The sequence below is a fragment of the Dryobates pubescens genome, chromosome 6 (assembly GCF_014839835.1).
Source record: "Dryobates pubescens isolate bDryPub1 chromosome 6, bDryPub1.pri, whole genome shotgun sequence".
NCBI classification, from domain to species: domain Eukaryota; kingdom Metazoa; phylum Chordata; class Aves; order Piciformes; family Picidae; genus Dryobates; species Dryobates pubescens.
In genome coordinates this window covers 43,779,955-43,795,252 of record NC_071617.1, presented here as the reverse complement: position 1 = coordinate 43,795,252, position 15,298 = coordinate 43,779,955, and the positions used below count along the sequence as shown (strand labels likewise).

The window sequence follows — 15,298 nt, the reverse complement described above, 5'->3', positions numbered from 1 at the left end:
TCCAACCTGTCACCCAACACCTCATGACTACTAAACCATGGATTCAAGTGTCACAATAAGGTCTACTCTGAGCCTCCTCTTCTCCAGGCTAAGCAATCCCAGCTCCCTCAGCCTCTCCTCATAGGGTTTGTGCTTGAGGCCTCTCCCCAGCCTCATTGCCCTTCTTTTGACGCATTCCAGAGTCTCAATGTCCTTCTTAAATTGAGAGGCCCAGAACTGGACACAGGACTCAAGGTGTGGCCTAACCAGTGCTGAGTCCAGCGGCACAATGACTTCCCTGCTCCTGCTGGCCACACTACTCCTGATACAGGATCATATTGAAAGATGGAATTTCACTGGTCTCCATTAATGTCTGTGACGAGCAAGCAAACCTGAGCCATACTTACCTATCTTCTAGATAATATGGGCTTGTATATGCATGGTCTTTTGGTGGCTACATCCCACCAGGCATTTTCAGTTTCTACCTGAATGTTATGCTTACTATGTTTATAGATTTGCCAATTTTCAGCTTAGTTTCACCAGAACTATGGTAAAGCCTGGCACTTTCAACAAAGATTCCATCTGAGGTCTGGGTTTTGCTCAAAACTGAATAATCTCAAGTGAATATCAGAATAAGGGCAAGCACATACAGGAACATGTGCACAGCAAAAATGAAAACAAGGTTTAGTTGAACCCTGCTAAGACAGTCGTGCCAATTCTCACACGGGTCTGATTGCACATTCTTTGGATACATCATCTTGTCTACCCTAACAAATCATAGCAGCAACAGCCCCTCTGCCTCCAGGTCAGCTCTGTGCACCAGGAATTTACTAAGTCATTCAAAGCAGTTTGTTATTTAAAGTGATTATATAAAAAATAAAACTTAATTCAGTTTATTTAAAGCCTGCAGCTGATAGAATGCCAAAGACAACTGAAATAAGCAAATCCACAGACAAAAGAGTAGCTGCTAAGGATGCATTTGGAACCAAAATAAGCATAAACTCGATGTGTTACCAAACAATGGCATGCCAACAACTTCTGAGCATTTCTCTAACCCAGCATATCTCTGGACCTGGACAGCACAGTCACTCTTTGCCTCTACAGTGGGGGGACTAGTTTAAATACTCCTCCTCCTCTTCACCATTAGGATTCAGTTCCATGAATCCACTCTGTATTTTAGCAATTTTCTCCATCTTTCAGGGAAGGTGAAAAGAAAAAAAAAAGGCAAGATGTTTTGCTGTTCTTTTCAGTTCCAGGGCTGGGGAAGGACTTAAGATGGATATCTTTCTGAAGATACAGAGCTCTGATGATGGAAGAAAACATCCTGAAGAAGCAGCTAAACAAAGGTTTGCTTAAATATACTTTGGGATGAAACACTTGGTCTTACAACAAGACATACAAAGGTGCTACAGCCTTCACATATTTCAGTCTGGTCTGATGATGATGTGACAAAGATAAAAAGGGAGATACACAAAAGTCACATTGTCCCCATTAAGTACAGTCCATTACTAAAATCAGTGGCAGAGCAATTTTTCTAGGACTGTTTGGATGAGGCCATTCCAAAAAGGACGCATGCATAGGAAAGTGGTGTGTGTCACAGACCTTGATTAATGACATAATCTAAAACAATGCAGGGATTGTCCTGTCGTCTTCCTACTCCAGAAAGCACACAGTAAACTGCATAGGAAGCAAAACCAAGCACCTTCCCAGTTCAGCTGACATCAGAAACAGGAATCAAATGAGGTCTTTCACCTTCCGTTTCCAAAACATTTAGTTCCCTATTCTCCGGAAAAGCCAGAAATCATGCAAGAGGCTGATAAAGAAATGGCAACAGTTGGTTTGGGGCCAACACTCTCATGATGTGGATTTTCTAGGTGTGGAGAGGGGTGTGTGTAAATGTCTGCACAGGAGAGAAAGAGGCATGGGTTTTTAGCTGACAGGCTGAGAACATACTTATGTCTGTAACAAGGGATGGGGGTGTGTGTATGTGCAAAAGCAAACCCAGCTTATACAAATAAAGTGCCTTCTTCCTCACAACATACAAAGATGTAACTATTTACCATCCTATGTATTCTGCATGCTGCAAACTAAGATCTTGTTCTAGATTAGAAGGTGTAAAGTTAAGCACATACGCCAATGCATTCTGCCTAGCACATTCAAACACTCAAGTGTAAATAAAGCAGGGTGTGTTTTAATAGGTGCTAAACAAGCAAATTAACCTCCCCTTATATTCTCACTTGACCAGTTTAGCACACTTTTAAAGGCAGGGCACCTCTTAGCCTTTCAAGTTTTAGAGAGTGCTGATCAGAACGTGTTAGCTAGTTCTAATAACAAACCTTTCATCCAAATGCAGATGTGGCAGACTAAGAGGCAATGATCTACTGGTGGATTCCAAGTGTAGCTCAGAAAAGACACTGTGGGTGTACAGAGAGCAGGATGTCCCCACCCTGTTAGCAGTCAAAGCTACACTTCCCTGCAGCATAGTTTTTTGAATCAGGGGGCACTCATTATCCTGACAATTACTGAACTGCTGACAAATTCAGCAAAATGGATTTTGCTTGTTGCATGCATAAATCACAGAATGCTACAGGTTGGAATGGACCTCTAGAGATCATGGAGTCCAACCTCCCCGCAAAGCAGGACCATTTAGGGCAGGTCACACAAGAATGCGTTTCAAAGATCTCTAGAGAAGCATTGTCTCCAGTATGCACTTGAATGCATCATGGCTATATCAAACAAAAATAACAAGAGGTTAATCTTCATTAAACAAAAGGAGAAAAGCAGACAGTAAAGGGAGTTAGTAATGATCCAGACTAATGGTGGTATTTTGCCTGGGGTTCCAAACAGTGAATTTATTTCTTTTTTTCAGTCCCTTGGAAGTTTTACTTTTGCTGCACTTCTGAACCACCATTTTTGGGCACTAAGATACTGAAAAAAATATCCCCTTCTCTCTCATTGCTTCTGTCCTACAGTTTGTCAGCACAATTGTTTATGTTCATAAATTCTTACAAACCTATTGGTAAGCTGTCAGAGTCCCTATGTACCCTACCATCACAAATGGATTCCAGACAGTTTATCCTGTGTGAATTTAGATCACTATTTCCTTCAGAGGCCTGATGAACAGAAGAGGAGGACCACGAAGGAGATGTGGATGTTTTGATGTGACAGGGGTGAATTTATCAGTGTTCTTTCTAAGCCTTAAATGTATTACCCTTATTGTTTACATATATTTCTCGACCAAATTTCAATTAGTGTTAACAGTATAAACCAGATCTTTTCTCAGATGTAATTTTGGTAAGAAGGTCTTAAGTATCGAGTAACTTCAGCTTTGAGATTAATTTTGCATCAGACTTCAATAACATAACTGTCTTCTGAAAAGCTGCTGAATAGATTTCAGTTTTAAGGACATTTGAAGTTGGCTAACATTCTACCTTACTTGCAAGACATAAGTCTGGGGGTGTTTTTGGATGACATGAAGCATGCATTACTGTGCTTCAGCTTTTTGTTTTGTTTCCCACCTTAGAGTTAATATTACACGTGGCTTGTTCTATCTTCCTGTCCTATTATTGGGAAGATTCTTTAGCATGATAAAAAAAAAAAATAATCTTTGGTTCTGTAGGGCTTTCATCAGTCTTGCTCTTGCATCATACAAAATCAAAGTACATGAGAAATCCTTTTCTAGAAGTTGTGATTTAACTCAAACTACACAGAAAACAAGAAGTGGGATGTCTAATGCAGGGAATATGTAAAAGAAAATAGGATTTGATGTCCAAATTCAACTAGAAAGACTAGTATTTTGAAGGCTTGGGTATCATACTTCTTATAAGAGGGATTTGATGGAGCTGAGGGCCTCTCTCCTGCAACCTTTCCATGAGGAAGAAATTGGCTTGTTGATCAGGCATTGGCATGCAGCCCATTTGGCAGCTAACGAATTGAGTCTCTGGAAATTGGTTGAGACATAGGACTTAACTCAAAATTTGGCATGGCTTAACTATTGAAAAAGAAAAAGCCTCATAACCATCACCAGTGATTTAGAAGAGAACACTTTATAGGGCAGCTCATAGATGCTTGTACTGAAGCTTGTTAGAGTTATTATAAACAGATGATGTTTGTCAAGGGAAGCGATATATGTCTGTGAAGGAAAACCCTGCTTTGAGCAACAGACATTTCTCGTTCTTATTCTCTATTGCCTTGCTTTCAGCAGGAAGGCTGGGCTGTCCTACTCAAAATGACAGACCAAAATGACCAAAAGTGGCCACCAAAATGTTTCAGTGGGACATATGTGGCTATACACAATGACAGCTATCGCTTTGACAGAGTAAGTATTAAAACAGCTCTACCTTAGTGCAATAGAGTTGCTACACCAAAGCTCAACAGTACAGAACTTTGGTTTAAAATCACTGAAAGTTGGAAGCTTGGTAGTTGTCTCAGCTTCCATTTTAACATGATGTCCAGCTGCATTTTATTGTGTCCTCTGGTTTAAGATAGTGACAGAGAGAATCAAACAATAACTTGAGCTGGGTTTCAATATAAGCCACTCTTGCTCTGCTTTGTGTTAAAAGTGCTCACTCTACCCATGTGCTAAAATTACCAAAGTCTGATGAATCTTTATGCCTCAGAAAGCATGAGAATATGGCTTTATGCTCTCTTACAGCAGGTAAAAATCTGAGGTTCAAACTAAAGTGTTCTACCTCACACTTGCTATCAGAGGAGAAGTTGTACACAGCAACCAGCAGCTGCTGAGTAGCAGCGCAATCAGCACTTTGCTCCACAAGAAGTTCCAGAAATATCTTCACTTCAGGTCAACGCAACTGCAATGCAAATTCTTTGAGACAATTTCTGGGCTTGTTTTTATTTAATTAATTTGGTTGGTTTGGCTAAGTTCTGCTACTCCCAAAAATTCTGTTTGCTTAGGAATTACTGAAGCTGTCTGATTGTGACGACTTCAATGCAAATGCATTTAGTCTATTTTGGGCCCAATACAAAGATGCTCAGAAACTTCCTGACTGTTATAGTTATTGCTTCTGCAAAAAGCCCTTCTGTCAAATGGAAAAGCTTTCTGTGCTAGCTAGTTTGCTGTTGTTCAGAGCTTTGTTCCCAGAAAAACAAAGATGACCTTCCCTTCAAAGACACAGTGCACAATAAAGCCTCTTACATTTCTCGACACAGCAGTCACATATAGAACAGGAAGAATGCCAAACCAGGTGATGTCAGATGGATTAGCTGCTTTGCATCAAACAGTTCACATTACTAAAGATAAGGAGAAGTCTGAATCCAAAGTTCAGAGTAGACGGTGAGATTTTGCTCAACATGAATCAAATTACATGAGAAATTCAAGGGGCTAAGAAGTGTAAAATATGGTCTTCATAGTCATCACCTGTGTTTGTACATACATGCCACAGGTTTTTCACAACAGACTTAGCCTTTTATTTTCCTGATGCTACATGGGTCAGCATCAGTGTGCCCTCCCAAGCAGGCATATTCAGACCACAAACTATAAGGCTCTCTGTGAATTGTCTGAAATATCAGAGGGGCTTGTTTGAGGTGAGACAATGAGGTTTCTGTCCTTGCCACTCTTTCCCGTGTCACATCTCACCATGGGGAGGCAGTAAATTGTGATGAAAGATGAACAACAATTACCTCATGGGCTGAGTCCGCAAGGCTGTCTTCAAGTCTTCAACTATTTTATTTTTCATTTCTGTTTCTTCTTCATCAAAAGCATACAGAGTCTGCATCTGTTCAGAAAAGAAGATGGCAATCAGGAAAGCTTGGGCTGCCTTAAAGCTAAGAGACAGGCTTGGAATTATGAAAAACAACTATCCAAACCATGCAGAGGTGCCTGCCGACCTTTCACCAGGAAAGCAGTGCCTCAGCTACAAAACTGAATCCAGATGAGGCTGCTCATGCGGACTGGCAGCAGCATACCGCTTTGCCACACTGGCTAAACTAGGGTTCTCAAGTTACCCCCCCCAAAATCATACTTGCCAGTATGCCCTCAGAAAACTGTACCTAATTTGGAACAGCGATCTGCTGTAGTGATCTATGGATATGTGAAGCAAAGTTTGTAGGGAGACGTAATATCTTTTACTAGACTGACATAGCTGGAGTGATTGGGGGTGGGAGGGGAGGGGGAGGGTCAATGAACAATAAAAACCCTCCAGACTTGTGTGTCACATTTCAAAGCATAAAAGCTGTTTCTTTAAGTGACTAAACAGTCTTTCAGTATCCTGAATTACAGTTTGTGTACATATAAGTTTGACTTTTCTTCCCCACACCAAGTATATCAGCTGTATCAAGATACTGATTTTCTCTATACAATTTGCCCTTGCTGACTGAACATTCACAGCAAAACGCTGGAGCATCATAAAATTTGTGTTCCCATTTTTTAACAAGCACAGTGAAGCATTTGGAGGCTAGTTTTTCCCTCAGTATACAGCCTGAGGCATCTGGAGCCTCCAGTCAATTGGAACTGAAAATGCTGTGGGTCACTGTGAACTGTGGTGAGAGATGGAGTGGAATGCATGCAGAAAATAAGGTTCTCAAAGTTAAATACTGCTAATTTTAAAAGTGATAGATCAGGAAATTAGGGTTCTTGATGCACACTCAGAAACACTGCAACCTTGTGATGTGAAGCAAGAGTTTTCAGTCACCATTGCATGGCATTCAGGCTCACAGCTTCACTGAGGGACATTTTTAAAAGTCAAGACATAGTACAGGACATAGTACTTAGCCTATAGCTGTGTCCTTATAGTCACTTTAATTGTAAAACAGAGAGGATAAGTTACGCTTCTATGGGCAGGTCTTCTCAGATATAGAATAGAATAGAATAGAATAGAATAGAATAGAATAGAATAGAATAGAATAGAATAGACCAGGTTGGAAAAGGTCTTTGAGATCATCAAGTCCAACCTATCATCCAACGCTATTTAATCAACTAAACCATGGCACCAAGCGCCTCGTCCAGGCTCTTCCTAAACACCTCCAGTGATGGTGACTCCACCACCTCCCTGGGCAGCACATTCCAATGGCCAGTCACTCTTGCTATGAGGAACATCTTCCTAACATCCAGCCTAAATCTCCCCTGGCACAGCATGAGACTGTGTCCTCTTGTTCTGTTGGTGGTTGCCTGCGAGAAGAGATCAACCCCCTCCTGTCTACAACCTCCCTTCAGATAGTTATAGACAGTAACAAGGTCTCCTCTGAGCCTCTTCTTCTCTGCACTGAGCTACCCCAGCTCTCTCAGCCTCTCCTCATAGGGCTTGTGCTTGAGACCTCTCACCAGCTTTGTTGCCCTTCTCTGGACACGTTCCAGCAACTCAACATCTTTCCTAAACTGAGGGGCCCAAAACTGGACACAGGACTCAAGGTGTGGCCTAACCAGTGCTGAGTACAGGGCACTCTGTGTATCTGAAAGCAGGTCTAAAACCCTTCTCAAATGAATAACCCAATTAAACTAGTGCCATCTCTGAGATCCTCTGTGGTGGAATCTGAGTAGCTATAATTATGGGCCACTACCACAAAATATTTAAGTTTGGATTTTACAGTTTAGTAAGCACCAAAGGAAACCTTCCTCTCACTGAAACTTCCTTTAAACTCCCACCTCCCCCCTTACCAGCCCCTCACCTCACTTCCCTTGAAAGTACTCCTGTGTTGCTTGCTTTTGCAAGCCATGTGGTGCCAACACGTGTCAGATCCTGAGGGTGGTCATTTGGCCACACGCCATTGCTGTCTTACGCTGAACAGCTGGCAGAGGGAGATGTGTTTAACTCTAGGGGTCCTCTCTCTGATCCATGGTAAAGTCAAATTCACTCAGTAACAGAGCAAGCTATTTCCTGCCCTAATGGAATGACAGAGCGCTACTGATGGAAAATGAGCTGATGATGTTTTATCTTTTGCCAGCATCCCCTAACAGCCAGAAACATAAATTGAAATGCTTAAGCCAAGCCATATATGATCCCCTTCTTTGAAAAATAAACAGAAATCCTGAAGAGGCATTATGGTAGAGTCCCGGGGTGTGATTTGGGGCTTCATTTGTATTTTCTTGGGTGACAGCCCATCTGGTCGTCTTTCTTTTGGCTCACAAATGCTCCTTTGAAAAGCTCCCATGCCGCCAATGACTTAATTTCTCCTCTGAGCCATAATGGGGGAAAGCAAATGGATAGTAGGAAGGTCCTCAACAGTATTTTGTTCACAGTGAAAAAGGCTCATTTCCAAATGAAACAAATACAAATAACCCTGCCTTTACAACAGAGAGTGATTATAGAAAACCCCTTTACTAAGCTGCAGGCAGCCAAGAGCCCTTCATTTCTCACTCCTGTTCGTGGCCAGGAACCCAAATCCTCATGCCCTTCCTAAAGACAGACTGGTCCTGCATTTGCATTATGAAACAGCTTTCTCAGCAAGAGTTACAGAAAACATAACTATCCCTGGGAGACAGAGGGGAGGCAACTGTCATCATTTGAGGTTGGATTTCATTAATGTGGCTGACTGATGAATCGCTTTTCTCAAATACAAACTGCACTCGAGGACTAAAGTCTGCTGTGCTGATGATACAGCTCGTTACTATCAGCTCACTAGACATACTAGGAAAAGGAAACAACACAGCCAAAGCAGCTCTTTTTCACAAGCACATTTTGCATATATACATTTCTCAGATGAAGTGCACCACCCAGGAATGTATAGCATCTAGTGACTGGATGTGACAAAGTAAATAAATAAATAAATACATACATAAAATAATAATAATATTAATAATATTAATATTTATTATTATTATTATTATTATTATTATTATTATTATTATTATTATTATTATTATTATTATTATTTAGTGAAAACAAGAATTCACACAGAATTTCATGGGTAAAACTTAAGGTAGCCCAAGAAATTACTTTTGAAAATTGGATTCTGTTTACAATTAATTATTTCATTTTACTAAAAGCACAGATTAATTGCCACACCTTACACTAATGGTTAATCACAGAATCATAGAATCAATAAGGTTGAAAAAGACCTCAGAGATCATCAAGTTCAACCTGTCACCCAACACCTCATGACTACAGGTGGGGTCTGCTCTCTTCTCCCAGGCAACCAGCACCAGAACAAGAGGATACAGTCTCAAGCTGTGCCAGGGGAGGTTCAGACTGGATGTTAGGAAGAAATTCTACAGAGAGAGAGTGGTTGCCCATTGGAATGTGCTGCCCTGGGAGGTGGTGGAGTCACCATCATTAGAGGTGTTTAGGAGGAGACTTGATAGAGTGCTTGGTTTCATGGCTTAGTTGATTAGGTGGTGTTGGATGATAGGTTGGACATGATGATCTTGAAGGTCTCTTCAAACCTGTTTTTTCTATTCTGTTCCAGTCTAGTCACAGTATCACAGTATCACAGTATAACTAAGGTTGGAAGAGACCCCAAGGATCATCAAGTCCAACCTGTCTTGACAGACCTCATGACTAGACCATGGCACCAAGTACCACATCCAATCCCCTCTTGAATACCTCCAGGGACAGTGACTCCACCACCTCCCTGGGCAGCACATTCCAATGACGAACGACTCGCTCAGTGAAGAACCTTCTCCTCACCTCGAGTCTAAACCTCCCCTGGTGCAGCTTGAGACTGTGTCCTCTTGTTCTGGTGCTGGTTGCCTGGGAGAAGAGACCAACCCCCACCTGTCTACAATTACCTTTCAGGTAGTTGTAGAGGGCAATGTGGTCACCCCTGATCCTTCTCTTCTCCAGGCTAAACAATCCCAGCTCCCTCAGCCTCTCCTCATAGGGCTTGTGCTCAAGGCCTCTCCCCAGCCTTGTTGCCCTTCTCTGGACACGTTCAAGTGTCTCAATGTCCTTCTTAAACTGAGGGGCCCAGAACTGGACACAGGACTCAAGGTGCGGCCTAACCAATGCAGAGTCCAGGGGCACAATGACCTCCCTGCTCCTGCTGGCCACACTATTCCTAATACAGGCCAGAATGCCATTGGCCTTCTTGGCCACCTGGGCACACTGCTGCCTCATGTTTAGGCAGCTGTCAATCAGCACCCCCAGGTCGCTCTCTGTTTGGCAGCTCTCCAGCCACTCTGACCCCAGCCTGTAGCTCTGCATGGGGTTGCTGTGGCCAAAGTGCAGCACCCGGCACTTGGACTTGTTAAATGCCATCCCGTTGGACTCTGCCCATCTGTCCAGTTGGTCGAGGTCCCTCTGCAGAGCCTTTCAACCCTCTAACTGACCAACATCTGCTCCTAACTTGGTGTCATCTGCAAACTTGCTGATGACTGACTCAATCCCCTCATCCATATCATCAATGAAGATGTTAAAGAGGATGGGGCCCAACACTGATCCCTGGGGGACACCACTATTCTATTCTATTCTATTCTATTCTATTCTATTCTATTCTATTCTATTCTATTCTATTCTATTCTATTCTATTCTATTCTACTGAACCATGGGTTCAAGTGCTATGTCCAATCCCTTTTTTAATACCTCCAGTGATGGTGACTCCACCACCTTCCTGGGCAGCACATTCCAATGGGCAATCACTCTCTCTATGAAGAACTTCTTCCTAATATGCAGCCAAAACCTCCCGTGGCACAGTTTGAGACCGTGTCCTCTTGTTCTGGTGATGGTTGCCTGGGAGAAGAGACCAACTCCCTCCTGGCTACAACCTCCCTTCAGGTAGCTGTAGACAGCAATAAGGTCTCCTCTGAGCCTCTCTTCTCCAGGCTAAGCAACTCCAGCTCCCTCAGCATCTCCTCAAAAGGCCTGTGCTTCAAATCTGTCACCAGCCTCATTCCTCTAAACTGCTGGGAAGGAAAATACAGGATCATAATGACAGTATGTGGGAGAAAGAGGGAGAAAAATAAGAAAAAAACAGGGAATGAATTACCATCAGCAATGCATTGTATGATGCATCAACACTCTCACACCAATGAAATTTAAAAAGAATGGAGCAAAAAGAATATATAGTGAATAGCTACCTGGACATTCTGGTTTCTCATTATAGGCCAGGCACTTTCGTTAGATCTTGGCTAAAATCATAACTAATAAAGTTTTATCATTGTTGACATCAACTCCAGTTCATAAAAAACAGAAATAAAATTCAAATAAAAATTTATTTTGAAAATATTGTCTGGCATGCCTTACATGGTGTACCTGGACATAGCCTGGAGAAGAGGAGGCTCAGGGGAGACCTTATTGCTCTCTACAACTACCTGAAGGGTGGTTGTAGTCAGGAGGGGGTTGGTCTCTTCTCCCAGGCAACCAGTACCAGAACAAGAGGACACAGTCTCAAGCTGTGCCAGGGGAAGTTTAGGCTCAAGGTGAGGAGAAAGTTCTTCACTGAGAGAGTGATTGGCTATTGGAATGTGCTGCCCAGGGAGGTGGTGGAGTCACCGTCCCTGGAGGTGTTCAAGAGGGGATTGGATGTGGCACTTGGTGCCATGGTTTATTCATGAGGTTTGTGGTAACAGGTTGGACTTGATGATCTTTGAGGTCTCTTCCAACTTTGGTGATTCTGTGATTCTGTGACAATACTACTTTAAAACATTTCTTCAAAGAAAGCAAGTCAGTTTAAATTCAAGGTGTACCACATGTCTGGCTTTATTAAGGATGAACTAGAGAAAGTAAATTCTGAAAGATGAAGTATGAATAGATGTAATTTAAAGAACCCTGAACTTTCAAGTAAATAAATTTCAAGTAACATAGGTGTCACCTAACTCAGATGGAAAAGAGAGTTGTTATTCACCTGCTAAATTGTGCTGAAAGAGACATATTTTTCATGTCCTGTGAAGCGTCTCTGCCCTGAACAAATGCTTTCTGAGTCAGGGAAAAGGGCCTGGTTATAGCTGTGTTTATTAATCTTGACCCTTGTCTCATACTCCTGACCGAGCCACCTCTCCTGAAAAGCTGGTTCTGCAACTACTGCTCACCTGAAAGTATCTCTGTGGAAATGCATACACAGCCAAGCTCATAAAAGCAACATGGAGCTGCCAGGAATTTCTCCCCCTGGTAAGAGTGAGGGCTGTGTTTATCTGTGCTGCCAAGCAGACAGTATCATGGAGTGAGGAGGGCTGGAGGAGCACAGCGGGGTTTCTTTGCATGTGACATTACCAGGGCAGCTGCTTCACTTTGGAGAAAAGTTTTGTGTGTTGATGAGTCAGCAGAAGATGACAATGACCTTGATAATGGAAATGGTCTCCAATTGTGGGCATGCAACATGTCCACATCCATCAGCATTATTCAGAGCATGTAGACATCAGAGGACTGGGTAAATTTGGAGGCTCCTCTTTCTAAATTAGACATCATTAGCAGCTGTCCCTTTCTCTTAAGAAGTGGTCTAGAAGACATTCTACCCAATATTTACCTGGCCCCTTCCTTTCAGTTAGGCTATCTAAAGGGTGGGACAGTCTCTCCACAGGAACTGCACACTGCAGGCTAGCAAAGACATACAGTTTTACTGTCATATGCTCCTGTGATAACTTGTTTTAAAAATTATTAAAATCTAAAAACTCATAGCAACAGAAACAATTGTGGGAATAGAACTGGGCCTACAATGCATGGCTTTTTGAACTGCATCAGGAATCTGTGACCTAAAGTACTTCCTAAAGCAGTGGTCTAAGGTTACAAGTAGGGAATGTCAAACATGTCAGGAATCATCACATTGCTCTTAAGTGTAATCTTTGAGGGGCAGATACGATGGGTAACACAGAAAGATTCTTAATGATATCATCAAAACAAAGGTGCCATTTCCATTCTATCAGTGGGTAAGAGTAACTTTCTTTTGCCAAGCTAATATATGGGGGGGGGGGGTGAAAAACAACCAAACAACAACTTCATAATTAAATGAGATGTTTTAGAAAAAGGTATGAATGTTGCATGTAAAATTGTCTCTTTTTCAGTTAATTGAGTTATTGGCCACTGGAATGTGCTGCCCAGGGAGGTGGCGGACTCACCATCACTGGACGTGTTTAGGAAGAGACTGGATGGGGTGATTGGTGCCATGGTTTAGTTGATTAGATAGTGCTGGATGATAGGTTGGACTTGATGATCTCAAAGGTCTCTTCCAACCTGGTTAATTCTATTCCATTCTATTCTATTCTATTCTATTCTATTCTATTCTATTCTATTCTATTCTATTCTATTCTATTCTATTCTATTCTATTCCTATTCTATTCTATTCTATTCCACTCCATTCCATTCCACTCTATTCTATTCATTTAAATATTGCAATACCTGATAGTGCCCAAGAGACACACACTGAAATAGATTACACAGTGTTGGGAAGCAACACGAAACATGATTTTCTTTCACCACTTAGCCAACCTCACTTGGATGAAGGTTTTTGTTGTGGGTTTGTGTTTTTTTTAAATAAGTTAAAGAATGCATCACTAAATTTAGAATCAACATTATAAGAAACCCAAAATAACCATTTGGAAGTCAAGAATCTCAGAGGCCTAAACAATAATGAATAGAACATGGCTTTTCAAGTGCTTTGGAGCTGGTTCTCAGTGGTATTACTCCAGTTTTCCACTGATACAATTCCTGTAAAACCAAGTCAACTAAGCTTCACCTGCCTAAAAGTGAAACAATAAAGTGGCAAATCAGAAGCAGGGGTTTTAACCCCAGTGTGTCTTCTCAACACTTCAATCATAAGACTAAATTATGAGGCTTGAAGCCAAATAAAATGTTATCAATCATTCAGTCCTGAGGCATGCAAACATTACCCAGGCTGGTGTTTATTGGTGCTCTTAAAACATGCTTAAAATTAGAAACATAGGCCAAAACATAGCCTCATTCCATGGAACTGCTCCAGATTTACAACAGTGGTGAGTACATATTCACTCAAGGTTTACATCAAGACTAATTCTAAAGTCACTGAAATCAATGGAAAATTTTTCAGCATATTTAAGAGGCCTTGGATCAAATCCTACCAGCAGTATTTGGCTCAGTGATACTGCAAGGTTTCATACTTTTTTCTCCTTAATGGTTCATGTACAGTAAATCTGTTCAGTCAGGAAATCAAAGCACAGTACCATGCCATTCACTTTAAAAGCTCAATCTCTCTTCACAAACCAAGACCATATTCTTTTCATTCCATTACAATTCCCCCAAGAAAATCTGGCATTAAGAAAGGTGATAATTATGTTTATTTGTGACTCACAGTAGGAAGTAACATCTCTTTCATCCTCTTAAGTGAGTAATAACTGGAATCTGGAGGTACTGGTTGATAGTAGGCTGAACATGAGCCAGCAGTGTGCCTGGTGGCCAAGAAGGCAAATGGCATCCTGGCCTGTATCAGAAATAATGTGGCCACCAGGAGCAGGGAGGTCATTCTGCCTCTGGACTCAGCATGGGTTAGGCCACACCTTGAGTCCTGGGTCCAGTTCTGGGCCCCTCAGTTTAGGAAAGATGTTGAGTTGCTGGAAGGTGTCCAGAGAAGGGCAACAAAGCTGGGGAGGGGTTTGGAGCACAAGCCCTATGAGGAGAGGCTGAGAGAGCTGGGGTTGCTTAGCCTGGAGAAGAGGAGGCTCAGAGGAGACCTTCTTGCTCTCTACAACTACCTGAAAGGAGGTTGTAGCCAGGTGGGGATTGGACTCTTCTCCCAGGCAACCAGCACCAGAACAAGAGGACACAGTCTCAAACTGTGCCAGGGGAGTTTTAGGCTGGATGTTAGGAAGAAGTTCCTCATAGCAAGAGAGATTGGCCATTGGAATGTGCTGCCCAGGGAGGTGATGGAGTCGCCATCACTGGAGGTGACAGACCTCCATCACTGGAGGTGGAGGTGTTAAAGAGGGGACTGGATGGGGTGCTTGGTTCCATGGTTTTGTTGATTAGAGGGTGTTTGGTGATAGGTTGGATTTAATGATCGTGAAGGTCTATTCTATTCTATTCTATTCTATTCTATTTTCAAAGTCCTGTTTTAGATCTGTGCTAAACATTTTTCTCCTTTGGGGAGTTCTTCCTAAAGAAATACTGCTGTAGAAAGTCTTCCCTGCTTTGCAGGAGAGGTAACTTACTGCTGCCATGGAATTGATGCGGTCAATGTAGTAATCTGGCCAGCTGGTAGCAAGCTTATTAGGATCTTCTTGTTCCTGAAACAGAAAGTTAAATGTTACAAAAGGGACCTTTAGAGGATGAAATCCCACTATAGAACCACCTGGGAGTCTTTATTGCACTGCTCTTTCCTGTGGTATCTTCCCCCATATTCTCACACAATGTACATAGATGTGTGGCATTTATTACAAACATTTCTGAAAATGGAAAATGTGTGCTGTCACCACGGTGTGTCAGATAAGAGGAATCCCCTTCAGATAAGGTTATTACAGAAT

General features: G+C 42.1%; 1 protein-coding gene across 1 annotated transcript in view; it reads right to left on the bottom strand.

Annotated features, from left to right (window-relative positions):
- Nucleotides 1-15,298, bottom strand: part of DAAM2 (dishevelled associated activator of morphogenesis 2) — a 217,102-nt gene that overhangs the window by 84,771 nt on the left and 117,033 nt on the right. Inside the window, exons 4-5 of the mRNA XM_054162421.1 lie at nt 14,987-15,061; nt 5,620-5,714 (exon numbers count right to left, since the gene is read on the bottom strand). Of these exons, the coding sequence (XP_054018396.1) occupies nt 5,620-5,714; nt 14,987-15,061 (170 nt within the window). The remainder of the gene's footprint in view (nt 1-5,619; nt 5,715-14,986; nt 15,062-15,298) is intronic.